Source organism: Zosterops lateralis, assembly GCF_965231275.1.
Source record: "Zosterops lateralis genome assembly, chromosome: 2".
Taxonomy (NCBI): domain Eukaryota; kingdom Metazoa; phylum Chordata; class Aves; order Passeriformes; family Zosteropidae; genus Zosterops; species Zosterops lateralis.
Window position 1 is genome coordinate 107806658 of NC_139763.1, and position 27840 is coordinate 107834497.

Consider the following 27840-nt stretch of genomic DNA (forward strand, 5'->3'; position numbering starts at 1 on the left):
TGGGATTCACTGTGACATTTACCAGCATCCAAATGGAGGGTCTGGGTTTGGGAGCAGAAAATTCCCACTGAACTTTTGAGAGCACTTGTAAGTGTAGAGAAGGAATGACCTCTTCCAGCCAGTGGCCCGAAATTCCTGCCAGAAGCCTTCAGCTGAACTGTGTGCTGTGAAGCAGAGCCTTAAAACTGACCAAGAAATTACAGTATGTGAAGCCACAGGGTAACTTTGGGCCAGGCAATCTGCAGCCTTAGCACAGTATCCACAGAGGGTGCTAACTAAGCTTTGTGAGAGGTGCTGCTCGTGTTAGAAATGAGGTCTGATGAATGGGAAATTTTTCCAATACCTAGTATTGGTAACAATCCAGCTTTCCAGGATCCTCAAAAAATTATGCAAAAACCCCTTTATTTGAAACTGAATGCAACAAAAGGAACTTGGTCATAGTCAAAATGAAAGATAATGAAGTTATTAGCAAGAGGTAGGTGATATAGCACAAACATGCAAAATTAGATTTTTTTTTTTATTCAACACTATAAAACACAATAATGGATAGGCAGGGCATGAAAAAACTCATTTGAGGTGGTGTCTGGAATGGTGTCACAGAACTCCTTTATGCTGCACTCTGAAGGAAAGTTCAGTGCCTTTCTTTTTTACTTTCCCAGTCCCAATCAGCCCCAGCTTCTGAGGGTGAGCAATACCCATGAAACCACATCCACTCCCTTTAATGAACTCCATAAGCCTGGAAAGCCTGAGCACCTGGGCAAAGCTGGGTAGGCTTCTCCTGACCTGGGGAAGAAATGGAAGTCTGGAAGTGATCTCCATCTTGTACTTGGGGACAGGCTGCAACTTCTTTGTGTCCAGAGTTTGCAGTGAAACTGTAAATTTTCTGTTTACTGAATTGCTGTCCACAGTGATACCTGCTGGGATTTGAGAAAAAAGAATTGTCCAAGACAGGGATGTAAAGTTATTCTTTTTCTCACACAGCTTCAGAACTCTGGTACGTGGAGGGGAGCGCCTGTTAGATTTATCATGGCCCATGCTGAGGGAGAAAAGAAGGTTAAAATAAATATTTTTTGAATATGAATCCACAGGCATTAGGATACATTGAGCCAAGCCCAAAGTAATGCAGATGGGGATTCATTTGAAGACAGGTACTTTCATAATATTGCAATAATTATTTTGATGGGTTTTGTATATTTTGCAATTTGAAAGTGCCTGTATAAGTAGTAGATGACTACTGTTGAAGCACACATGCAGTTCGCCATATGCAGTAATCCTGAAATTTCTTTACAATCTCAGACACAACCTTTCCCAAAGCACACTTTAAGATAATATAAAGGGTTCTGCAGAATGGCTCAATGCAATACCACTTTTCTGCAGTAACACATAAAAAATGGTGCAATAACAAACATGATTGCTCCCATCTCATGTATTTGAAGTTGGTGTTGTCAAAATTCTCGTTCAGACATTTAACCCAGTTTGGAACATGAAACACACAAAAAATATTTTCATCTTCACACAAAATGTGGCCAAACACCTTTGGTAACAAACCAATCCTACCTTTATTGCATCTACATAGAATATGTGACTATGGTGTACGGCAGAAATTGTCATCATTTTTAGGGTAACCTGTATGCTGTTTAATGCTCCGAAATGATTCCAGTCTCATGTCAAAAAATCTCTTTTCTTCTTTGAGTAAGGATCCTGATTTTACTTAGGATCTTCTAGTGAAGACTTTAGATGTTGCAGTAGTATAAATTAATAGAAGGAACTGTGAATGAGTTTTAAGGGACACCATGGACTCTGTCAAGAGCTGATCTTAGATAAACATTTAGAGATAAACATTTAGCACATCATGCTTATGGAAAGCTATATGTTCAAAAACTTCCTTCTGGCTGCAGCTGTTTCATATTATACATCTCTGATTTATCCTGGTATAGGTCAAGACAAATGATCACTGTGCAACTGCTGGGAATTAGGTTAATTCAGATTATTTTGCTATAGGTTCTTGACTATTGCAGACTTCTGTTTGAGCTCTCAGACAGGTTGCCTTCCAGACAATTGCCTGGATGAAATTTTGGAGGCAGGTGTTAACTGTGGAAACTTACTTAGTATTAAACTCACTTGTCTGTTGCCACCGACTTTGGAGACGATACTTTAATTTTTTTTTCTGGTCATTGTCCTCCACAAAAGACCTAATTGAAAATATCTGTCAAATCATGTCTCTGGTTTCCCTCTTCTTCCCTTGCCCCTCCATTAATTGGACACGTATTGTGTTTGTGTGGGAAGGAAGGAGGCTCTGGGGCAGGGTAGCAATATTGCTGGGAAAAGAACATTAAAATGGATAAAGGGATTTCCTAGAGGTATAAATACCTGCACACGACCTCCCTGTGCTCCAGAGCCCTCCTCTGTGTGTATATCCAGGTAAAATCCTGGAATAGACGTTGAGGTGCCATTAATCCTAGGGGATCTGCTCTGGTAGAACAGGGGACAGGCGGCTCTCTTGCCTCTTGGAGGGTATGAGCTGCCAAGCATTTGCTTCCTCAGACACTTTTGTGCCCTTGAATTCTGACTCTTCTCCCTCCCTGCCTCTGATAATGCACCACAGCGCTGCAGAGTGCCTGCAGGTCTCCAACCATGCCACCAATGTTGTGTCTACAGGTACTTTTTGAAAATACTTTTGCTCTCGTTTGTGATTTTTGGGTGATATATGAGTTCATCAAGTTCTCAGTATGTAAAGTGTTCAGTATCAGTGTTATGTATGATTGGGACATGCCAAAGTAGAAGCAATTTCACAAAACTCTGCATTATGAGTGAAACAGGAAAAGCAGAAATGTTTGTGTTTTAGCTAAATACGTAATTTTCTCTAAGTTTGTTCAAGATTAGACTTTATTATGCTGCCACCTTAGAACTGTAATTGTTGATATAACTACAATCTTCAATGACAACTGCCATGTAAATTATTTGAAAGGCTGTTAATTATGCAACCATAATTTAAAATATTATAAATTACCTTACATAGGAAATACATTTAAAAGATCTCAGGTGTAAATATAGCTTGGGGGAGTTTTAAAGAAGGAAAAGCATTGCTTTGTAAGGCATATTGCAGACTGAATCAAGACTAAGGTTTAAGTGGGTTGTTCAAAATGGGTAGTAGAAACCTTGTCAATGTTTTTGAATTTTGTATGTTTGTGTAGATAATCCAATTAGATGCATTTAAACACTAGGACTATTTAATCACTGAATATCTGAGCCAAAGAGAATTTTCTTGCAGCCTTAATACTGCAGAGGTGGGATTTTGGAATATAGGAATTGTTGATAGAAAGCCTTCAAGAACAACAAAAAAGAAATAGTTGATTTATTTGAAATTGCATTAATATTAGAATTTTATTTGGAGTCTTAACAAGAAACCAGATTTTTCCTGAAAAGCATTGGTAATAAAGCATTTTAATGAAAAGAAAAAGCATGTAAGTAGTGAAAACTGATTATTGGTAACAGAAAACAGGATCACCATATACATTAAGCAAAAGGCTCGAAATAAATACAGCTGTGGGTTAGCAATGGTGGCAGGGAATAGGAGGATTTAAATTTTGTATGAGGACAAATTTATGTATCTGTATCCCAGCAGTATTTTCCAGATTGATCTGACTTGCAATGGAGAGAACATGATGAGGGGTGGTCCAAAACATCTGCTCACCTGCCACAGGTTTAGGGTTTGGTATTTTGCATCTGCTACACAAGGAGAAATGCCACTGTCTTTGTCAGGGGAAATTTTGATTGCAGGATCACATCCAGAAGATGATCCTGTGAGAAAATGACCCTGAGAAAGCAGAGACAGAGGGTGGTAATTATAACGTGTCAAGATTTACAAATTTCATACATAGATTAAGGAATTGTCATAAAAAGTGCCACTCTGTTTAGTGCATGTGAGGAGAATTTGTGTGGAATGTGATGGTGAAAGGATTTTAAATACCAAGTTATTTTAGATGTCAAAAGTTTTAAAAATGGATGTAACAATTCTTCATCACAAGAAAAGTGAAAATCCTTCTGTTCAAGTAGTATGCTGTGTCATCAGCTGATGCTCTGCAGTATCCTCAACACTTCAACTGCTATTATTTCATTTAAATAGCATCATCCTCACTATTAAATTTTAAATCATTATTAGCAAGTCAAAAATTGTATTTTCACGCATAAAGGTTATAGTATGTGGATTATGAAATAGTGGGAAAAAAGCAACTATTAAAGACTCAGATCTTAACAGAAAAATTGAATTGCTCTACATGCATTACAGTTATTAACACAATCTTTATTTTCACTTCATCTACATTAATATAAGCATGTTTGTGTTAGTAGATTTTATATCTGTACAAGTGTATTTTAACAGAACATTTTACTGTTATGATTACTGTTGTAAAACCCAAAGATTCTACTCCCTAATTAAATAGACTGTTTTGAACAACATGAATGTGTTCTTTTAAATGTGAGTTTACATATATGAATGTTCATGAACATTAATTTTTAATATTCTGTTTTATTGCAGTTGTTAGAGGTGTCAGTAAATGCATTTTTATTCCTGCTTATACATGAGAAACAGCCATATCTCTATATTGCATTCAGCAAAAAATGGTCTCATTCTTCAGGCACTGGCTATTACTGAGCACAGATCCAAAATACCCCTGTGAAAACACTGGAGATAAATTAACAGTGTGTTTGTTGGTGCTGGTGATGGAAAATGTTTATTTAGGCCTGACTTTTTAGAGGAATCCATCTTGTTTCTCTACCACCTTGCCAAAGCACCCTGAAATGCTTTTTGTTTCCTAGCACTCAAGAAATGGTGATTTTTGGACACATCAAAGCAAATGTCCCAAACTGCTGCCTTTGGAAACCCAGGCCTTCATTCACTGCAGGGTTTGCTTGACAGTGAAGGCAATTTCCCGAGATCACAGAATTAGTTTTTGTGTGAGATTGAATGAACCAGCACATGGAAGTTGTGTGAGGAGAGGAACAAGTCTCCTCCTTAGGAGTGCAATGCTTCCCCTGCTCAGCAGTTTGTGTAAACTGGGTTATGCCCATGGATTATGCTAAAAGCGACCCATCAAGAGACAGCATGACAATTCCTAGTCCTGCCTCAGAAGATGTCACACTATTTCAGTGGCAGTGCTCCCTGACAGGTCCCTGTTAACCTGATGGTTGTGTCTCTGTGTTAAATACTCACAGAAGAAGCTACAGCTGCAGAGAAGGCACTGCCTGCCTCAAGTGTAAAGGCCGTATCTTGAATCTTGAATTCTCACAAGTCTCATCTGTTTTCTCTTTGTTCCCAACTTGTGCCTGTTGGTGCATTGGCTTTGCCACGACAACGCTGGGATACCCTTGGCCAGGCCTTCACTACTCTGTGCCCTCCTGTCACTATGGGAATCAGCCTTCTACCTACGGGGTGATGGCAGGTAAGAGGCCAACCCTCAGCCAGGTGAGCTGTCAGCATGTGGATTTTAGCCAGCTCTCCTTTAGAGGGACCAATGCAAGCCAATCGTTTAAAGAAGGAGGTGTTTGGATTAAGGCGTTAGAAAAAGGGTTGGGAAATTAGGGGCCAGTGGCCAGTTTCCCAAACATCTCCATCTCTTAGAAATTACTATGTATTTTATGTCTCCCTACAAGGCCGGGAAAGTCCTGTTCTTTTTGCTCACCTCTAATCACTTTTTGGGGGACCAAAAGTGACATACCCAATACACCTGTGTATTAGTCGTACCTGGGCTGATGAAGCCCTGGCTGAAGCCGTACAATAAAATGATGGCATAATGAAGGGATAGCTGAATTCAGCAGGCAGATCGTCCACGTGATCATGGATTTTTACACCCATGAATGCATGCTAGCATCCAGCTCATTCTTCCCTGTCCCAAGCTCAGTAAGAGCAAGGCACTTTTATTCTCTGCAAGTTTAAGTAGTAGTCACTGAGGTAATGACGTGAACCAAATTAACATAATTCCTAGGAAATAACTGGGACTTGGGAACAATCCAAGATCAATCTCAGAATTTTATTTCATTTAAGGATTAAGGAAATATTAGAGTAATCAGCATAAACTAATATATCTGCATAGGGACAGAGTGTATACTTCCTCTGTAGTGTGCAAATTTCCAAATGCTCCTATTTCATCACGCATTTCTGTGTCTTTTGCAAACATTCCTAGTATTGTCCAGATCCCTGGGAAGGTTAATAAGTAATAATAAATTATATTGCTCAGAAATTAATTATCTTTAATTCCAAAATAAATACATTTTTATTCTTCTCTTTTCTTTTCTTATTTTCATCTTCTTTTCTCGCTTTATTTTCTTAGGCATCAAGTCTGCAACTCCAGAGATGCTCTCAGCAAGTCTCTCCCAGACTCGCATCCTACAGACATGCAGCATGCCCCACCCCAACGTGGTAAATGGTGTCAGCACCTTGCAAAGCAAGTCCCCTTCTTTTCAAGTATTTTTCATTATTTTTTTGAGAATTTTTTTGTGGTTATCCTGTCTGAAGTGTATAAGATAATTCTATGGGGTTAGAACCTTCAACACTGATAGGAGTACTTGTGGCAGTGAAGAAAAGCCTAACCTTAATAAATGGAGGAAGCAGTGAGAGGTTAATGAAGTTCTGAGTTCTTCTACACAGTTTTGTGTAGTTTAGAAAATTGAGAAGGATGACCTGAGGACCTGGAAATTACTGGCTGTTCCAGATATACTGAGGAGTGTTAATATTTCTCCAATAATTCCCCCCATGTCTCCATCTGGTCAGAGACTTTTTAGCTCTATGTACAATATCTAGGGAAAAAACAGCTTTCACTCTTAACTGAATCTCCTTTTGAAGTCAGACATTTGTGAGCAAAAGGTAGCAAAAGATAGTTGTTTTGTCCTTGAGCAATTTCTTTTTTGAAGGATCATTCTCAATGAGTTCTGTTTTTTTTTTCTTGTTTTTTTTTTTCTTTGAGCTCTTACCTGTGTACTTTCCTCAAAGAAATTTTATGCTACAGCCAAGCCAAGATAGTATCTTGTCTGAGCATCAAATGCCATCTACATGGAAATATTCTTTGTACCAGAAAATAGAGGCTGGCAAATTTTAGAGTGACTCAAAATAACACAGATCCATCCATCTTGTTGTGCCACTTAATTCTAACTTAGAGCATGGAATTTTATTTGTGTAAGTTTAGGTCATTTGCCTCTTATTTAAGTGATTCATGGTTTGCTAAGTAATAGGATGGCTGTGGCTGGTGAACGGGGCTGTTGATAGGTTTCCGTGTGTTGAGACAAGAAAGAGAAAAATATATCCTAGGAAATTCTCACTCCTAGATTCTCTTCTGTATATTATATTGATGCCTTAAGTTTTAGCTTCCATATTTTTCAGATTCTGTGCTGCCTAGGGGTGCAGTTCTGAGCCTCGCATTCAGTGTCAGTCAGCTCTCTTCACAGAGCAGGGAGACAAAACAAATCCTTTTCCTGTTGAAGACCAAGGGCAACTTTCAGGCCCAAAAGCGCAAACAAGGGTCGACTGAAGGGAGGAACAAGAAGGATGGGACCTCACAGCCTGGAGCTGTAATTGGACAATTAAATCCCAATATGCAAATGGACCAAAACTTATAAAATTGCAAGATCTTGTGACTGCTCAGCCATTTTCTGACCATTCTAAGTCTACCTTGGGTGTAGCCCTGGTCAGGCCCTGTCCTGCCCAAGGTGTATCCTGGAGGCCTTTCAATAAATTCCTACTTTAGTCTCCAGTCTCTGTTTCAGGTCAGCCCTCCCAAGGCATCAATATAATTAACATTACCAGCATTACCAGGTGGCGGGGGGAGGTTTTTACTGTGCAGCAGCAGAGAATCACTGCAATGAGCTTTCCCTTTGCCCTCGCTCAGGTGGCCTGACCCCGTGCCTGTACAAATTCCCAGAGCACGCCCTGAGTGCAAGCCCCTGTGCCCTTGGCCATGGATTCACCCCCATGGCCCAGCCCCTCCTCACGGATGATCCCGCGGCTGCAGACTTCAAGCAGGAGTTCCGCAGGAAGAGCAAGTCCGTGGAGGACCCCGTGGACATGGACTCCCCTGAAATCAGGGAGCTGGAGAAATTCGCCAACGAGTTCAAGCTGAGGCGAATCAAACTGGGTATGTGCTTTATGTCCACGAGCAAAAGGCTGAAAGGTTCCAGTGAGAGCCCAATTATTTCCGAGTGTTTTATGGTCTGGCCTCTGCCGTTGGCTGATCATAACTCTGATCCTGCCTTGCCCTGCAAAACTTTCTCCGTTCCTAGAAGACTTGCATGGAATTAATGAGCCTCAGCTTCTAGTTTGCAGGAAGGGACTTTAAGCTATCCTGCCCTTAAATTATTTGTGTTACATGAGGAGAAAATTTTTGCTGTTCAATAAATTCCATTCCGTGTCAGGTGCAATATTTTGTACAGCTCCAAATTATCTGCAACTTAGGGCAGGCCATGCTCTAACCTCTCATACCCACCCTCTTCCCCATGGAATGTTTCATCTGATGGTGTATTGTCATTTCAGTAGACACTGAGTGACATCCATGGGAAATCCTTCACACCAGTAGGAAGATTCTCTTCCTGGTTTATTTTTTCATGCCATGACACAGTTGGGAAGCAATTGATATCTTTGTTGCTGTGAGATAACTGCTGAGGACAAGCGTGGGCTGAGCCCTGTGATTCTTGGCATTATCACTTATAACATTGCATCAATACTATAGGGAATGCTTTTATTTTATAAATCTAAAACAAATTATAAGGTTATTTGGGCTATGTGTGCACTATCTCAATAGCTAGAAAGCCATTATGTTCAATTTGCAGTCTAAACTGAAATAAAAGAAATTAGGGTTTAAAAAATATTTGCAAACTGCCCTATTTTCCTGTATATCCTGTACTTGATGTTAGCCACAGCAATGGAAAGCATTTGCCAGGCCACACATAGTTTATCCCTGCATCTTCATCCTGAATTTTTGAGGGAACAAAACTTCCTTTGGTGCATGAAAATGACGTGGAGCCTGTAGAATGGGAGAAATGCAGAATGCACAGGAAAAATAATGTAAATTTGAGCTTTACAAGACAAAACAGCGCTGTGGGTCTGAGAGACGCAGGGTTAGTGCAGTCAAAAAGGAGGTTAAAAGGTGCCTCATGGGACACTGAGTGCCTAAAGAGATCCTGCCTTGTCCTGGTACCAAAGCAGGAAAGGAGGGATATGATGATCCAGACCCCCAGCCACAGCAGATCCACATTCAGAGAAATGAACAGGGAGCTGCTGATACAAAGTCAGAGTCTTCATGGAAACTGCAGCGTTTCTCTGATGACTTTAACTTAATTGTTGCAACAAATACCAGGAGACCAGCAGTGCCTCTAGGGATTAGTTTATTGCCATTGCACCATCTACAGAAAGATATGGGGTGTCTGGATCCTTCTCAAATCCCTAATCCTGGAGTGTGAAACTCCACTAAATCCGTGTCACACTCCACAGGAACCACCAGGAGACTGAACACTGCTCTGGGGTGAGCTCAGACACCTCTGCAGGAAGCTCAGCCTGCAGATACTGCAGCACACACTTGTCCCCACGAGGGCCAGCAGTGAAGGGCTGAGCATCTCAAGGAAAGTAACCCTCCTAGAAAGCTTCAAAGCTGCTTTTTCCTCTTTGCTTCTGGCAGGTTATACACAAACCAACGTAGGGGAAGCTCTGGCTGCTGTGCACGGCTCTGAGTTCAGCCAGACCACCATCTGCCGGTTTGAGAACTTGCAGCTGAGCTTCAAGAACGCCTGCAAGCTGAAATCCATCCTGTCCAAGTGGCTGGAGGAAGCAGAGCAAGTGGGAGGTAGAGAGCTGAAATCCTCTAAATATTGATTTGCACTTCAAGCAGAATCCCATATAAACATTTTAGGACTAACATGTCTTCTGCAGACTAAAGGTTTTGTTTGACCAGCTTTAAATGCTGAGGTGTGCTTTTGTTAAAGTATAGTTATCTCTTTTTTTGATGAGCATGGAAGGGGAAAACTGAAACGCTTGGAAACATCTCTTGGGCTGCTGGAAGAAATTTCTTCCAGTCCCATCCCAGCAAACCAGTTCCAGTAGAGAGCCAGAGCAGGATCTGCAGGACAGCCTATTTAGCAGTGTACAGGGATTTTTCACTAGCAAAGGACTTTTGCTTCTAACCATTTCTGCCTATAACCATTCATAGTTAGAGGTAAAACAATGGCCAACCATCCTAATGATGGAAACATCCTCTGTGTGATGCTCCTCTTTTTCAGCAGCACTTTCTCTTGTGCTTTCTTCTTCCTCTGAAGACAGTGACTAATTTTTCTGGAAATGATTGCTCTTGTTTTCCAGTCCTTGTGGAATGTAACTGCCAGCTTTTGTTCTTTGGCTTCTTCTTTTTTTTTTTTAATACAGCTTTGTACAATGAAAAAGTTGGAGTGAATGAACGGAAGAGGAAGCGCAGAACCACCATAAGGTAATAAATATTAAGGTCATTACAGTTTAGAAACAATTTTGGTTAAGATGCTTCTTTTTCTTCTGTCAAAGTGCTATTTTCTATTAATGAATCTCTACATCTTGTGCTTCTGAAAGTTTCAATACTTGGAAACACTGTAATGAAAAAAACCAGCATAACCCTCCGGGCCCCCAATTCAGTCCAAAGGTACTATTTTTTCCCAACTAAAGACTTTTGTTCAACCACATCCTTTCACATGAAAATATATTTTATTCTAATTCAGTCAAAATTTATTCTATCTATGCAGTGAATAAGGTATTAGAGCACTTCATTTTCATTTTGGGAGATTCTACATTGTGCCAAAAATAAATGGCATTATTTATTATGGTGAATGGATAAACATATAGATTTAGATACAGTAAAAACCCATATAAATTTGCCAGACAATTGAGGTCTGGGAAGTTTGAGAGAAAGCTTTGGTATGTCCTGTTGCATTCCTGTCACTGAATTCTTTGAAGTTCCAAAGAGACACTTCAAAAAATTAAAGGGAAAAAACAAGAGTTGTTCTGGAAACTTCCTTTTCTTGTTTCTCAAAACTCTGGTGGCCAGCATCTACTGCCTCTTGAGTCTCAGCTCCATATAGAAATTGAGTAGGCTGGAAAAAAGTTTTTATAAAAAAAAAAAAAAAAAAATTACCAAAATGTCAAAATGAAAGTGTGAAGTTCTTCCTTCTATTTTAGAAATCCCAGATTCTAATTAAAGATTCCTCTGAAGGACTGCTTCTCAATTAGGGGTGAATTTGGGGTGGAGAAGTCCCATGAACTAAATTAAGTTAGACCACAGCAAAAACCTCTAAATTTGAATTTGTGGAAAGTTTTATGTTTCATACTTTGCTCAAAACCTAAGAAGTTGTTAGTCAAAGTAATGATGTTTTCTATACTTTTGTATGTACAGAACCCCATGCTATTAATTAGCCAAGTTTTGTTCAACTTTAGTAAATATTGAAAAACTGACCTGTAAATGAAAGACCAACAGATGAAATAACTAGAACTGGAGGAGATCCTGTATTTCTGTAGCAAATACCTGTACCACACTCCCAGAATAATGCATGAAGTGCCCTCTCGTGTCCAAAGAAATTACAGCTACTGCTGAAACTTCAGGCTGCCTCCCGGTGGCACACAAGCATGTCGCAGAGGTGGTTTTTAGACTATGTAACAGAAATTGGAGGCAAATTCTATCTGAAAATAAGGAAAAATAACGGTATTAAGTTATTCTGTTTGGAGAACCACTCAGCTTTGGTCGCTGCTGACTCTGAGGAACAGATGAGGGCAGACATTTGGAAAATGTGATGATGGCTAAAACAGCTGGCCATAATCTCTGTGATTTCTAGGAATACTCCAGTGCTGTCTCTATAATTAGTGAGAAGCAAACCACAAAATTTTTTTTCCCCCAAACATAAGTGATGGAGCGCTTCCTTTCTGTAAACCCAAATGATTTGATACAACCAGGTAACACCACTGATGTGCATTTATTTGCTGGTGCCAAAATGTGGTCAGGCTTGCTCGAATTCCTGTGACCCTACTCATAACTAGTTAGTAGCTGTGTCTCCTAGATAATATCAAGAAGCACAAATATTTTATAATTAACACTGTAATTGCACTGGTTATTTTTGCCTTTTGAACACCTCATACCAAAATTCTGTGTGATGTCATACTGCTCCTGTCAGCAGAGAACTTAGAGAGTATTTTTAGTGATTTAGGTTTCCTTTACATAGAGAAAGATGAAATAAATCAAGTCACTGCCTTCAGTGCTGTTACTTGATCTTTCTCTTGAACTAGTGGTGAAAGCCTGAATGTACAGAAAAGTTTTTAAAGGTGAAATTTTACCCCTGTATCCAGCATTGCTGCCAAAGAAGCCCTAGAGAGGCACTTTGGAGAACAAAGTAAGCCGTCTTCTCAGGAAATTATGAGGATGGCTGAGGGGCTCAATCTTGAGAAAGAAGTCGTGAGAGTTTGGTTTTGCAACAGAAGACAAAGAGAAAAAAGAGTGAAGACCAGTTTACACCAGAATGCTTTCAGTTCTATTATCAAGGAGCACCACGAATGCCGGTGAAGCTTCTCTACATACTGATGCAGATTTCTGTTTTGCTTTTCTGTAAATATTGTAAATACTGTGCTGTTACCAAATTTAAAAAAAAAAAAAAAAAAAAAAAAAGAGAGAGAGAGAAAAATCAGTAAATCCCTCGTTTCTCCTACAAGCTACTGACTTCAGACAGTGTTTGTGGAAGACCCAATTTTAATGTAAAATGTTGCAAACTAAATCCTGCAGTGTTTGTTTAACGAGTTGGAGATCTCTGCAAGGAACCCATCACACATTGTTCGACTAGGAACATTCCCCAAATTTCACAGGCAGCTGCAGCTTCCCTGTGCTGTGCCTTCCTTGCCTCTGTGGTACAAATTAATAACTAAATGTATGTGTGTTGTACATTCAGAAAGGTTGCAAAGCTTTGCTGTAGCATGGGAAGGATTTTGCTGTTGTTAATTAAGGCACTGTGAGCCCACCAAGACAGAGGTGTCACACTGCTCCTATTGGGTGCTCTGTCTCAGCCCAACATTTGACTGCCTTGAACTCTAGTCAAGTAGAAGTGGCTTGGAGAATGCTTGTTATCAAAGGTAATTCTTGCTAATTTGTTCTGTGCCTCAAAGTTTGGTTTGGGTAGGCTTAGCTATGAAAACAGGAATACAATTTATCTGACCTTAAGACTTTGTGGCCTGAGGGGAAGAAAAATAATTATCGGGTGTTTTATTACATTGGTCTTTCTCTTTGTTGTACTTCTGATTAAAACCATGTGTGGACATACTTTATTTGACTTATTTGTCATCCTCAAGCCTAGAGATAATCGAGGGGGAAAATACCAGTGCCAGAGCTCCACCTATCAGGCAGGCACTGAGAAAACTGAATTAATGACCGTAGTACTCATCAGGGATAGATTATCCAGCCATCTCATCAGCCCTGCTCATTGTTATGGGAATTAGCCCATTACCATATAAGTATTTTGACAGTTTTCCCAGGACTGAAATTAAGTGAGTACACGCAAGTAGTACTGGCCAGATACATTTTATTTTTCCATAAAACAAACCTGATGATTTAGAAAATGTCTGTGTAATAGGCCCACAGAAAGCCAAAGGAGTTTAATGTTCAAGACCACTTAGGAGCAGCATGTACAAGTTAAGTGCTCGCTCTCTAGTGTACATTAAATTATCTCTGATACTTATTACAGTGACTGTAAGCGTATCAGCAATGGAAATCAGGTTCCTGGTTTTCTAAAAAAATACATTTTTATGGATGAATGCACCACTATGAGCCCTTAACTGAGAAGAAAACTTCAATTTAATAACTCAAAGGAGAGAAACTGTGGCTATGCACTCCCTTCAGTCTGCTCTCATCAGTAGCATAGCTCACCCATTACAGCACAGACCAAGGTGTGTACTTTTGTCCACCACAGGTTATCAGCAGGTCATGAACTTTACAAAAAAAGTTCACCTGAGAGCATTAGCACTCAGCAAACGTGGTGGCAAGCATTGGTGTACCTTTCATGTGATGTGGACAAATGTTATGTACGTTGACTTTACTGTCTGATATATAAAAACATTATTTATATTCTAAATTATTTTCTTAATTATAAAAGGCTTCCTAGTAATGCTGTCAGCCTGTACTTCCCAATGTCCTAATCTAATAAAGCATTCCTACACATTTGGCACTCCAGGTAATGGTTTGTAGTTTTGTTTTGGTAACACTTTACTCTTTTTAGCTGTGTCATGCTGAAGTGTATTTTAGAATGCTCTAAGTTTGTTCCTCACTGGAACATGGTGGTCTCTTGCCCCTCAAAAAGTCTCACAGGTGAAAGTTAATTGCAGCAACAGAGTAAAATAAAATGAAAGGTGACACATAACAAACTTGTCTTGTAAAGGAATGACAAAAGGCCAACTGGGGGAAGCAGCCACCATTTAAACACACCTACCTGCTGCCACAGAAATACAAATTAGAATCATTTGAGGAAAAAAAGCTGGATGAAAACAATTTCAACTGCTCCAACTGGAGCCATTATTTACAGAAAGTGGCAATCCTTTTTTTTTTTCCTCTAGGAACAACTTAATTACCACCAATTACTCTTAATTGGGTGGTGGTGGGGGGAACCACCTGCGTGTAAGGCAGGATTTTCAAGGAGTAGCTCTATAAACCTCCAGGAGTTTAGTTGGCCACTCAGCCAAGCCACTGTTTTTCCTTTGAGATATTTTTGTGGGTTTTTTTGTCTTTGCTCTTCTTTTACCATGGTAACTCTAGGCAGGCTGTTAAAACCACACTAGAGGGCAAAACAAGGCATTATCACAATGTTTAAATTTGAGGTTCACCTGTCTCTGAAGAACTGTGATGTGCTGTGCCCTCATGAATTATGCTTAATTATGAGCATATTAATTATTATATTTATTAAATATAAAAATTAAAATTTATTTTAAAAATCAACTGCACACTTCATTCAGAGAGGACACAAGCCTTGGTGTTCAACCAAACTACAATCAACCACTAACATTTTATCCCTGTGTTCACATTATGATTTCTCTTTCAATTTCAGTACCTGGGCATGAAGTTCCAGATAAGGGAATACAAACTTGAACAAATCTTTACTGAATATTGAGTCAAAGACCCACAGGCAAGTACAATAAATATTATGGTGTTTTATAGCTCAAGTCAAAGGAATATTTATCAGAGCTCACAAAGAAAGCCCAGTAAGAGAGACACGTGTAAGACTAACCCTACAGAGAACAAAGTCATTGTGGAATAAAAAGACTTTTATTAGATTTTTACAAAATAACTTGTAAAAAAAGTCACCCCATATTGGATATATGCAATATATTAACTTACACATTCCTACCCACTACCTGACAGATTCAGTTTGTCCATTATTTCTTTGAAAGAGAAAGAACACCTGCAATTCTAGGCATAAAACCTGAGGAAGGCTCTCCTATGAAGTCTCTCTGCTGACTTCAGTCCCAAACAGTAGATGGTGCAACAACAGTAGATTCACTGAAGTTTCCTGCTACACTTTGCCAAGCAGCAAAGTCTCTTTATGAGGTCTGTTCCCCCCAGTTTTCCTGTTGCTTTTGGGAGGCATTTTGCTTTTCTCTTTTTAAAGCCAAGATGATTGCTGTTTCTGTTCAATGAGCAGCACCACTAAAGCAACACTGAGGGGTAACTATCTCCAGCAGAGTCAGGGCTTAGGACTATCACACCATCTAGGAAGTAATAACTGGGAACGGCATTCTCATTTTGCCTATTTCAAGTATCAACAGTTCTTATTCCTTAGCACAATGCACATTCCACTTAAAGCTAGAATTGTGTTGATGCAGTTCAGAGACCATAGAAAAACCATCACAGAACCAGAACGCTTTTATTATAGTGTTTAGAACAAGTAGTTATAATTTATGATCCAAAATTGTTCTCAAAACTAATATTTAGATTTAGTTCATCAATGTGATCAGTTGCATCTTAGCAAACAATACAATTATGCACAGTTATCTTCCATTAAGAAATACTGTAAAATATATACAAATGTTGCTTCAGGCAAATGTCCTTTTTGCAAGTGCACAAGTTGCATTTCTGAATGAGTGCATCTCTCCAGCACTGAGTCCCATCAAGTGTACAGAGAGGTCTCACCAAAGCATTTTGTGAAACCATCTCCATTATTAAGTTTACTCACCTTTCAAAGACTCGTTCTGAAAGAAAATCACAAAGGTACAAGATCTATATACATAAAGGCACAGCAATTCTGTTGAAACCAGCTATGTTACAGTACAATAGAGTTCAATCAGTGCCTTTCATGCAACAAAGTTCACTAACAAATGTAACTCCTCTTCCAGAAAAATTAACTGCACAGGAGTGTATCCTTCCCTTTTGGTAAGAAGAATAACAAGCTATTATTTTGTCAGCTCAAAAGGAATTTCGAAGAAATACATAAAATGCTTTTTCCTTCTGCCTAAATTAGCTAGACTTCCAAAGCTATTTCTCATGGAAAAAAAGTTTTCAACTAAGAGCCAAGGCGAAGTTTCGTTTGTGCTAAGAGATGACAGACTGTTTCTATAATGATAGTTTTGTAAAAATGATAAATATTACATGGGTGCTGTCCTAGGAATTGGCATGATCAGCCATAGAATAGCCAGTTCTAGAGACAGATCAGGAACTGAGATGGAAGAAAACCTTTAATCCAAAGGACAGATCTGGATCATGTGTAAGGGAATTTATTGTTAGAACTATACCCCTGGTTGGTCTAGAGTCAAAAAGACTCCATGCAATGGATGAAAAAAAATGTACTTTTCTCTTTAAATTGATCTTCAAATTGTCATTTCTGAGACTTCAGGGTTTTCCTAGAAATCAGTTGCATTGAAAGAGCATTCGCGCTTTGCACATGTATCTAGAGCTGAGCACCCAGCAGGCAGACTCTGAACTGGATCAGTTAATCCACACCCAGGGCTTTGAGCTGGCGCTCGATCTCCTCATCCGATATGGTGGTGGCGGTGGCTGCTGACGCCGAGGGCAGACCTCTGGCAGCTGAGGGAGCTTTGGCCATCTGGAAGGAGACACAAGTTTTCTTCAGTCAGAACAGTGCAGGTTAGGCTTTTAGACAAGCTGGCTTTTAGAATAAACTATTTTTAAGAAATGGAATGCAGCGGGAAAAGCACACGAACTGGGCAGAAACAGCAGTACCTTGCCAGAGATTTCAATCCCGATCTCATCGAGCACTTGATTAACAATATCTTGGCTTTCTTCCTCTTCATCAGAAGCATCAAAAATATCATCCAGAGTATCGTTAACTTAAAAGAAAGAAAAAAAATCCAGACTGTATTAAGCAAAAAAGTGACTTAACATGACCTAAGTGCCATCTTTCTACCCTCCCAGAACACAGCAGAAATCCCATGGTGTCAGATACCAGCAAAAGACACCTGGGCTTTGGAGAGGCTTTCTTAGCTCTGCCTTGCAAAGCCTGTGAGCACTGCCAGGGCAACAACAGGGTCAGGCATGGCTGCTTTTATAAAAGTGTTTATTTCCACCAAAGGAGCTCGGGTGCTATATCTCCCCCCACATTAGATTTTAACATTTCTGCAAAACACCTATAGTTTCATAAAAATCGCCTTCCTCTCTTCTTCCTCCAAGAACACTGCAAAGTTGTTAACTACTCAGATAACTTGCGTGCAGTGGAGGTGTTTCCAGATTGGTCAACAGCATTGGTGTAAATCCATCCTACTTCATATGACCAAAGAAGAGCAGGAATCGGGATGGGGAGAACACTGAGCAACACCAGGAATTAGCTGACAGTGAACTCAGGAGAAGAAACTTGCTGCCTCCCCAAAAAGTCATTTGTGACTTAATTTTAGAAAAAGAAGACAGAACCACTGTGTGCAGAAAGCTGAGATTATCAGTATCTAAATTAAGGAAAATTTTCAAGCTATACCAGTTATGCCATCAAGGCCTTGAATGGGTCTCAAACCCTCTCCCCCCCCAGAATGTTTCGTCTAAAAATATGATGAATGTTTTGAAGAAGATGGGAAGGAATGGATTCTAGATTTAATAGCTAGAACCTCTAAAAAGTCTAAGGCTCAGCTTTCCTGCTCAGACATACATTGTTTTGTTTGCTTTACACTTTTGCTGTCAGTCTCATTAACTACAGAAATAACTTCAAACATCAGTGCTTTTGGGCTGGTTCTCCCCTGCCAAGAGCAGCCAGCTGTCCCCTGCAGTGCGGAACTTACTCATTTCTTCAGTCATTTCCATCTTCATGTTTTCCTTCTGGAAATTCTGCATAGTCTGTAGTGTCTTCTGTGGGTCCATTTTCTTATTAACTGCTTGCATTGTCTATTAATATGGAAAACACTCTTAAATCATACAGTGAGACATTAGTAAATATCAGTGCATTCATTAAGAAAAATTTAATCGAAATTTCACTTTCCTTGTCTCTTTACATCCCATGAGAACTGTAGGTAAATGACAGATGAACAGCACAGCCTGCACTTTGAAAGAAATATTGTTATCTAGTGTCCTAATAGATAAACTTTTAAATGTGTGCATCTTTCTTCCACCATAGCCCTCCCCTGGCTTGTGTTAGGAAAAGTCTGACTGATCTGAATGAAAAGAATGGAAAACATTTCCTAGCTTGAAGGGTACACACATTAAAGAAGTAAATGGCTACAGGTTCTTATTTAGAAAGGACCATTTATTTGAACCACCACTGGAGGACAGGCTTTAAATTGTTTCTTGGTGTTACAATTTAATGGTAAAATTACTTTTCTCTGGAAAGAAAATATCTAAGTGTTGACGAAGTACTTGTTTAGGGTTCACCTGTGTGATGGGTGGAGATCTTGCTGTGACAGTAAAATAAACTTCACCCATTTCACTACAGGTATGCAGCACTGCCTGTGTGGGCACTGCTATGGGGTACTTCCCTCTTTCCTAAAAAGCAAGTTACTGATACAAGATTTCAGAAACTAAATATAGACATGAGCAATTCAAATGTAAGATTTAACCATCTTTGAGAAGATAAAAGACTTGGTTAATTAAAAGAGATGCTATCAAGCCACTATGGGCTTCACAGAAAGTCTTCTGCCTTCATGTCTGAGTTCGTTCAAAGTGATGATGTATTATGATACTAATGTTACTTGACTTTCAAAGACTGTGTTCATGGTCACGTTATTTGAATTTAAGAAGTTGTCCTGGACATGGAACGTGTTGGTATAAATGGGTATCAAAAGTATCTGCACTGACAGAGAGTTTATGTACCTCCAGAAAATGAGGGTCAGATGCATGATTAAAATAAACAGGTAACTTAACTGGACTTTACTATGTTCAAAATTAGCAACATATATGCTAAGAAGTATACTGAAAGTACTTGGAAAGCTTTGCATTCACATATTTGCTTTGCTTGTTAAGGCAACTGATCCCATACATTTTTCACTGATGATTTTATGAGATCAACAATTCTTTAAGCCTCCCATGTTAGTAAGGCAAAATATTCACTTTAAAAGTGATCAAAAGAATTTAAGATCTTTCTGTCCAATAATGTTACACAAACTGTAGATACAAGTACATGCCGTGTTTCAAAAAACATAATTTTTCTGAACGCTGGGTAACTTTTTAAAAAATATTTTTGGGTTTCTTTTTCCTACTGACCTAATCTTCATAACTACTCCAGGTGACACTTTGGTTTTGAGGAATTTAATCCAAGATGTATCACAGATAAAAACAGTCACCCATTAATAATTAAAAAGCAGGACCAACTTGTTCCCATGAGCAGTGCTGTCAGAATACTGAGTAAGGTGTTGAACCTCATCAGTCAGACAAGTCCAATTTATAAATTTGCTGCAGAGCCACAACTCTGCACCACTCATGCTGTGCCTAAAAGGCACCTGACTACCAAGCCTTTGTGGTTTCTGCACTAAGTTGCATTGCTGTGTTTAACTGGATCTAACTTGGGCTGGGATCAAAGCCCAGCTTGGCCTACAGTGATCCATACTAATTCTGCCTCCTGCACCTCGAGCTGAACAGTCCTCCCTGCCAAAAGCCACATCCCTCTTTATCAGTTCAGGGAAACAGGGGAAAGCTCACACCTAACTAGGAAAACTGAGATTTTTCTCTCCTTTATGAGATGAGATTAGGGAGAAAACTTAATGCAATACTCTTTCCTGAGAGAGCCCAGAGAGAATGACAGCGAACTCCAGATTAGATTTTTTTAGCAACTTTAGGTCCAAAGCAATAACCTACTTTTTTTAAAAGCATAAAGCTATTGTGACACACTGCCTTGATTTCTAGACTAATCATGCCCTACTTTTTCCCAGTAAAAACTGCTTGTGACAATAAATACAGGCAAGACATTGCAGCAGCAGGGTTTGGGGTTTTTTATGTACTAAAAGAGTTCATTCATTGGCATTAGCTTATTTTTATCATGTAAACATTTGACAAATGTCTAGTCCAAGAAAGTATGTAGGTGCTGTGTGGGTAGACTGACCAAACAAAAACGTAGTAACATAAACCCAAATCATATTTCTCTACTGTATCCTCACCACCCCTGTGCAGTGAGTTTTAGCTGTGCAATTACCTAAAATAACACAATTTTTGCAGCCATATGCTGCATTTGAATATCAAAGAATATCCTGTGGTGCCTTACTTTTGCTGTAGCTGACATAGCTCCTGCCATCTTCATCTGGGAGTTCATGACCTTGGTCTGAGTGGACATGGAAGTGACTTTGGAGCTCACAGCATAGGTTCTGTTCTTCTGCTTCCTCAGCTGCACCAGCTGCTTTGCCAGCACTTTGCAGGCCTCTTTGTTACCAGTCTTAGCCATTTTCTTGATTTCCAGCTCCTGTGAAAAAAGGTGTCAGATTAATTCCACAGAATTTCCACTTGCGCAAAGACTGTAATTAAGCCTTAATGCTAACAATTAAATTCAAAAGTTAACCACCCTCATGAATCTTTTTTAAGTTATAGAAATAGTTCCTTGCTTTTTTAACAAGGCTGCTTAGTGAATCAATGTCATGCTGGTGTGATCTGACCACAGGGAAAGAACTCAATAAAACTGAATTATAATGCTGTAGCACACACTTCCCTCAAAGACTTCAATTTCTGTGTGATGTCACATTCAATTCTATGTGCACACTCAATTCCATCTCTGGATAGGCAGCCACACTTCAGAAAAAGCCCTCAAAAGTGAAGGAATTGTGATATCAGCTACTGGTACCAAGACTCTAATCAACTTTGATTTCTTACAATCAAACAACATCACCCATGTAAGAAATGGAGAGTTCTTTTCAACACTTTTTCAGCCTCAAGAGAACCTGACAGCCTTTTTGGGGAAGAAGTACATAAAGTCAGATAACCAATAATTATAGGCTCTTCACTCTTAAAATTTAGCTGGACTTAAATCATAATAAAAATAGCATAATTTAACATGTGCTAATGCTGTAAGAAAGACACTTCTGTCTTAGAAACCCAAACCCCAATCTGTCAATTCAAAGAGAAATAACAATCTGTTTAGCCCAGAGGTACCAGGAAAAAGCCTGGCACAAATAATCTTGTCAGCTGGGACTCTTCAAAGTGTGCCTTCTGATTTGTGACTTGGCAATGTAAGATTTGCAACTAATTTTTTTCCCTTTACAGCCTTTTTAAGGAGGTCTTGTCACAGTGGCTCAGTTTTCTGTGGATGACCATTTCTCCCTTTTGATTTTTACCATTAAGTAAAAGCAGCTTTTAAAGACCAGCTTTCTCCTGGATTTTTCAGGAGAATATGCCTGCTACAGGTATGTAGTGGCTGTATGGATAGTCCAGAAAACTGCACTCATAAGAAACTATGAAAAGACAAATCCTAATCACCAGGACATGCAGAACAGTCACTTTTAAAGGCAGGTGTAAGCTGGCCCACTGCATCACCCTGACCACCAGAAAAGTTCATAGTTAAGTTTATCACAGAGATGGCTCTGGCACAAAATCTCCTCTGCAGATTCCTGACTTCTAAAGGGTGTGTCATGCACACTATTTTTAATCTGGGAAGGTACAGAGTGGCAACGAAGCAGCATGAGGCTGTTCAAACGTTAGAGGCCTGAAATAGCAGTAAAAGCTGTGCTCTTTGAAAGTAGCTCACAGAAGCCACAGAAATTCCTATAACATCATCAGAATATTATTTCCTCTCTTTTTGTGGCTAAGGTATTGTGAAGGTTGGAGGGATTAGTCTGCACCCCAGAGTTTTCACAGCAAATGTTTGAAAATAGGGATTTTCTCAGGAAGTTGAAAGACATACACAGCATTTATAACCTGATTTTTTTCAAAGCAAAATGCAAACCATTGCTAAATTACTGCAGATAATCCACCTGCAGAAATCAAACCTTATATGCAGATGATTTTATTCTTAATTTACAATAATTTGGATAAATTTGGGGTATGTCATCTGCTTTTGAGAGGTCTGGGGCAAGCTTACTGAAGTCAGTTATGTTCTTCTGGAAAAAAAAAAATCAAAATTCATATAGTTATATCAGGTTACTGAACTGAAACAGAACTGTCTGCATACATTAAGGTATTTTTATCCATAGAATTAATATAACTGTATAACTGGGTTCTCTCAGAGTAGTACCTTAAAATTAAGGGGGGAAAAAACCCCCATCTTTCTAAAAGAAGAACATAATGAAATGTTTTGGGATTGACTGATAAGCCCCTGATCCTTCTTCACCTGATCTGACACTGAAAATTAATATTTATTGTCCATTGCTCCTCTCATTCCAGCAGCAAATTTTAACGTTTTCACTGCTATTTCATATTCATATCAAGACATATTTCACTTTTCCTTTCTTCTTCTCCTCAGAAATCCAACATTTCTGAAACCACTTAATATGGTAAGCAATCAACACTTCAGCCTGAATATTCACTAAAATTAAGATTATTTCCATATTCGGAATACTTCATACTGGAAAAATGCCTTATTTATGAGCAACCTACTGTATCTCACATGTCCAAGGCTTTCAGAAACATTTTCTCTGATCTTTTAGTTTATTATTCCCAGCTCCTGATATTCATGCAACCTGCTTCCACAGAGCACCACCTCAATAGCTGCTGGAAGGGGCTGGATTTGCACAGCTTTTCCCACAGTCTGAACATTCTCCATGCATCAAACCCCACCATCTGGCACATCCATTTCTGCTCTTACAGAGCCACACAGGTGCAGCATTCAGCCACTGAGCACTTGAAAGCTCACACACTGTAAGTTCTGAATGCATCTTAATTTAGGCAAACAGTCCTGCTATTATTGGCTAATTTTAGGGAAGTTCTATCTGAATGAAAATAACTCCATGGGGTATACTCATGATATCCTGTGGTTTTTCAAACACTCTCTCCCACTGGACAGTCATGATACCATGTGATAGCACTTCTACTTCTTTTAATTCTTACACCACAAGACCACAAAGGATTTACAAACCTTTTAGGAAAAAAAAACCTTCTGAAGGCCAGAGAATGCTGGGAGTTGTAGGGAAAATCCAATGTGGTTATTTTATCTAAACACATTGTTTCAGGATTTTCCTATGTCAAAGGCTGAGAATCAGTCTGAGACAGTAAATATTTTCCAACACAATTTTAATAACTGAGAAATTAAAAGGAGGAGATGACTTTTTTTAGTATTCAATTGTTATGCATTGATTTGTATCTTTAAAACCTTGCAGGTTTCCTATTGCGTGTGTGGATTTTAAAGAGCAAAATAAAGTTCCCTGTCACACTTACCAGCTGTTTTTCCTGTTTTTCAAGTGCTGCTCTATCTCTGCTTATAGCCCTCTGTGTACCTCTTAACTCTCGATTTTGCTCCTTTATTATGTCTGAAAAGAAAATATTGATACAGTTGGGCAAAGTTTTTCAACACCCCATAAACATCTGCTGAGCACCCTGCAGGCATGCACAGCTTGTTTGACACCTCTCTTTGTTCAGAGTGAAGTGGCAGCATTGCAGATACAGAAAATATTAGTAAAATACCGATTGGTGTATACAACATCATTGTGTCAGCAGTGTGGGCTATATGTCCTGCTAAAAATAAAAAAGCTGTTTTACTTAGGATGTTACTTTGCACCATAACCATAGCAAGAGCCTTAACCCCACAGTAAAGCATCTGTACACACATTTTCCTGCATGTCCAGCATAAACTCAGCAATATCACAGTCACTCCCATCCCACTGCTTTTCCCCCAGACAGGCCTAACTGAAATAGGAGCCCTGATTTCTGAGATCTCAGAGCAGGTGAGGAGTTCCCAGCTCCACAAAGCAGTGGAAATAATCCCAAGTGCAAGTCCTGGATCCTGCTCTTCTCTGTCCTTACTCTGCTCTGGGGCAGCTTCCTCTCCCTCCACATCTGTCCAGCCCTTCTTCAAGTCAGTCCATAAAGCAACAGTCTTTGAAACTTTTCAATTAGGAGATGCTTAAGAACAGTAAAAGTGGAGGCCTTTACAACAAATTTCAGTCTACTGACAACTGATGTAGCAAAGCTTGAACATTGTCAGGTGAAACCCATCATCCTTCATAGGAGTTTTATCAAAAATTATATCCTGGTAACATCCTTTTATTAAAGCAAGTATTATTTACAGTCCAGGTAGCAACCATGCTAGTTGCAACTAACTTTTGATAGGATTTACAGCACATGCTTGGGTGTGATTCACCTGGGCAAGGCAGAGCAGGAGTCTGTGTGTGACTCAGCATCCCCTGACCTCCACAGAGGAAAGCAACTATTATCCAGGAGAGATCCATCCACTCCTATTTTGTGTCTGTGCTTTGGGTGGGAGTTTGAAAGGAGCAGACTGACACATAAACTTTATTTAGAGCTCATGATGGATGAGTTCTAGAATAGCAGGCCACCCTTTTTCATTTTTTAAGGCTTGAGGCAATTTTTCTAAGAATAATTCACATTCTTCATTCCCAAAGCCAGAAATACTGTAAAACATCCATTGCTGAAATTATTTCAACATTTGAATCAGAAAAAAAAAAAAAATCCCAAACCTTTAATGGCATTTAAAGGATAGAATATACACTTCCTCTTCCAACTTTACTGGAGATTTACCCACTTCTTGGGCAAAGAAATATATATATTTAAAAAAACAGTGTGAAAATGACACCTGTTTTTACAATGCTACTATTGCTGTGAGTACTACACAAAAAGCATCCTTGGGAGGTGCTGACTTCTCAGTGGACAATAACTAAGAACTGAAAGACAGCACGGAATATAACTGCATTCCTCACACTGGCAAAACAGCAGAGAAAATAATTCTGAAAATGCTACAGGCAAGTAATTTTGAAGGTGGATAAATGTATATTGCTTGCACAGCTGCACTTGGTGAAATTGAAAGAAAAAGCTTAATAGCTATGTACAAGACTTGGTTTTCTAACTAGACTATTTAAAAATATCCTTAGTATAGTGAGCTTGAGAGGTAGGAACTTCAAGCTGATGGTAAACAAGAACAGTATGATGCTTATTTCTGTAGTTTCTGTCCCCCCACAGTGGCTTAAACTAAGGATAGCAATAAACTGAAAACAACTATCTTCAGTCACAGAGTGTTTAATTTGTTTTTAGAGGTGAGGGCCAAGATAACAACTCGGTTCTTGTTTCTCTCTGATAAGCGAGGGAAATCCCCAGTTACCAGAGCAGACAGAACACCACAGGTTATCCTGAGACAGTCTTACGCCAGCCAGCAGCCACTCCTGTGTGTCACACCGCTGTCACACACACCGGGGCAAAGAGGAAGCAGCTCCATTCCTGAAAACAGGCTGGACCAGAGACACCCAGCAGGGCTTTTCCTGGCTGCTGCAATCCTTCCTCGGCCGAGGAACCTTAACGCCAACTCCCCTTCTTCCCTGCTCAGGTGGCGCCTCCAGGTTGGGAAGCGCCGGGCGGGAGCTGTGCGCGTTCCCCTCCGCTGACACAGCCGCTGGAGGAGCAGAGTCATTTTCTGCGGGCCCTTTCCAAAGGCCGGGTCTGACACGGGGCTCCCAAAAACCTCGGGCTGCCCAAACCGGGGCGTGGAGAGCTGAGCATCCCCCAGCGGCCTGCTGGCAGCTGAGGCACCTTGCGGGGCTTTCCTTTGAGGATGGTTATTGCTGCTGAAGTTTAAGCGTTTTGATGCCAGGCTGGCTACAGAGAGCCGAGGCCAAGTTGTCCCCACACCCGTGCGGGGCCCGGGCCTGGCGCTGGCGGCTCCCGCAGGCGGCCCCGGGGAGTGCGGCTCCCCCCGGGCCCCGGCAACTCCCGGCGGGCCTGTCTGGTCCCCCTCGCTGCCAGCCAGAGGTGCTGCCCCTCCTCCTCCTCCTCCCTGACCCACCTCACCGGAGGGCCGGGCCCGGCTCCCACCTCCTCCCGGAGCCCCGGACACCCCCCACCCCGCCCGCCGTGCCCGGCCCGGCCCGGGGACAGTCCCGAGCGCCGCCGGCGAGTCACGGGGCCGGGCCGGGCCTCCGGCTCCTCTCCGCCGCTCTCCTTGCGAGCCCCCGCTCCGCTGGATGCGGGCCCGAGGCCGTGACCCTCCCCGGGCCCCTGGAGCCCCGGCGGGACCAGCCCCACGCCCGGGGCCGTGCCGGGGCCGGGGGCGGCCCTGCCGGGGGGGACAGCGGGGCCTCCCCGGGCGGGCACTCACCATCCACCGTCTTCTTCTTGAACAGCGAGGCCATGGCGGCTCCGCACCCCACAGCCGCCCCGGTGGGCTCCCCTCGCCTCCCGCTCCGGTGACCAGGAAGCGGCCGGGCCGCGATCGCCAGCGCGGCTCCGCCTCCCGAGGGGCGGGCAGGGCCGGGCCGGGCTGCGCTGTGCCCGCCCACCCTGCGGGGGTACCTGGGCTGCGATGGGGCGGTGGGGGCTGCTGTGGGATCGGCTTCCCTTCCTCCCCGCCAGGTTGTTCTGTCTGTCCTGGTTCGGCCCGGCCGAGCCGCGGGAGAGGCGCTGCGGGCCCGGCCCGGCCATGCCTGGGGCGAGCAGCAGCCGGGACGGGGCGGGGATGTCCCGGCTCCCGCTCCCTGCCTTGGGCTCTTCTTGTGCCTGTAATGGCTAAAAGATTGAAGTGAAAACACCTTAAAAGTTAATGCGGCAGCGCGGTGCTCTCTGGGTTTTCTGAAAACAGCGTCTCGTTGGAAATAGCAAGTTTTCACACTTTTTCCTGTGTCCCTTTAGTTATTTGTCACTGGCTGAAATCCAGGTGCTGTGAACACAGTATGGGAATTCAGCGAGCTGAATTCGGGTTATAAGGAAACCATATAATAACATGGTAATATATAATATATAAAATATTATATATATATATACATATATAAATATATTATAAATATATATATATAATATTACCATATTATATAGATAATATTACCATATATACATTACCATATTATATATATAATATGGTATTATAATAATATATAACCATATAATTCAGGTTATAAGGAAACCCGGTGCATGGGCATCTGGAGGGATTTGGGCATAGGTCACAATTAAACCCACAATTAATCACTGGGGTCGCTGCCTGTCTGACAGATGAACTCTGGGGTTCGGGATTTTCTGTCCAGGAGCATTCTGGTTTCTGTCCAGGAGCATCCCCACTCTGGGCCCTCACCCCAAGCCACTGCTGACTGTGGAGAACTGATTCCATGTTAGTTTTCTTGGATGTGCCTTTGTCTGAGGGTCAAAAACACTGCTGTGCACAAGAGTATGGAAAAAGGAATAATAATTTTCAATATGTAATTACAATCCTTAATTTTTAATAAGGTAGTTTATAACGTAGCTGTGGTTTCATATGTTGGTGATTACCTACATATGCATCATGCCCTTAGAAAATAAAAAGAGGACCTTT

The 27840-nt window shown here is 40.8% G+C and overlaps 2 protein-coding genes across 5 annotated transcripts; one reads left to right on the plus strand and one right to left on the minus strand.

Annotated features, from left to right (window-relative positions):
- Positions 1-2516: 2516 nt before the first annotated feature.
- Positions 2517-12854, plus strand: POU1F1 (POU class 1 homeobox 1; the record flags this gene model as incomplete). 4 transcript variants are annotated; one of them, XM_083855600.1, is made up of 7 exons in its annotated part: positions 2517-2658; positions 5292-5441; positions 6330-6443; positions 7881-8126; positions 9663-9827; positions 10403-10463; positions 12341-12854. In XM_083855600.1, the coding sequence occupies 7 exons, from the start codon at positions 2517-2519 to the stop codon at positions 12552-12554; spliced, it is 1092 nt and encodes a 363-aa protein (XP_083711726.1). In that variant the 3' UTR covers positions 12555-12854. The 4 variants fall into 4 exon arrangements, with proteins under 4 accessions (XP_083711726.1, XP_083711727.1, XP_083711728.1 ...); XM_083855601.1 differs by having other exon boundaries at positions 5376-5441; XM_083855602.1 differs by lacking the exon at positions 6330-6443.
- A 2425-nt stretch (positions 12855-15279) lies between these two features.
- On the minus strand, positions 15280-26771 carry CHMP2B (charged multivesicular body protein 2B). Its single transcript, XM_083881984.1, has 6 exons — positions 26638-26771; positions 23751-23842; positions 20656-20850; positions 18248-18350; positions 17205-17311; positions 15280-17067 (listed from the first exon to the last, which is right to left on the minus strand). The coding sequence occupies exons 1-6, from the start codon at positions 26669-26671 to the stop codon at positions 16954-16956; spliced, it is 645 nt and encodes a 214-aa protein (XP_083738110.1). The 5' UTR covers positions 26672-26771; the 3' UTR covers positions 15280-16953.
- Between the last annotated feature and the right edge of the window lie 1069 nt (positions 26772-27840).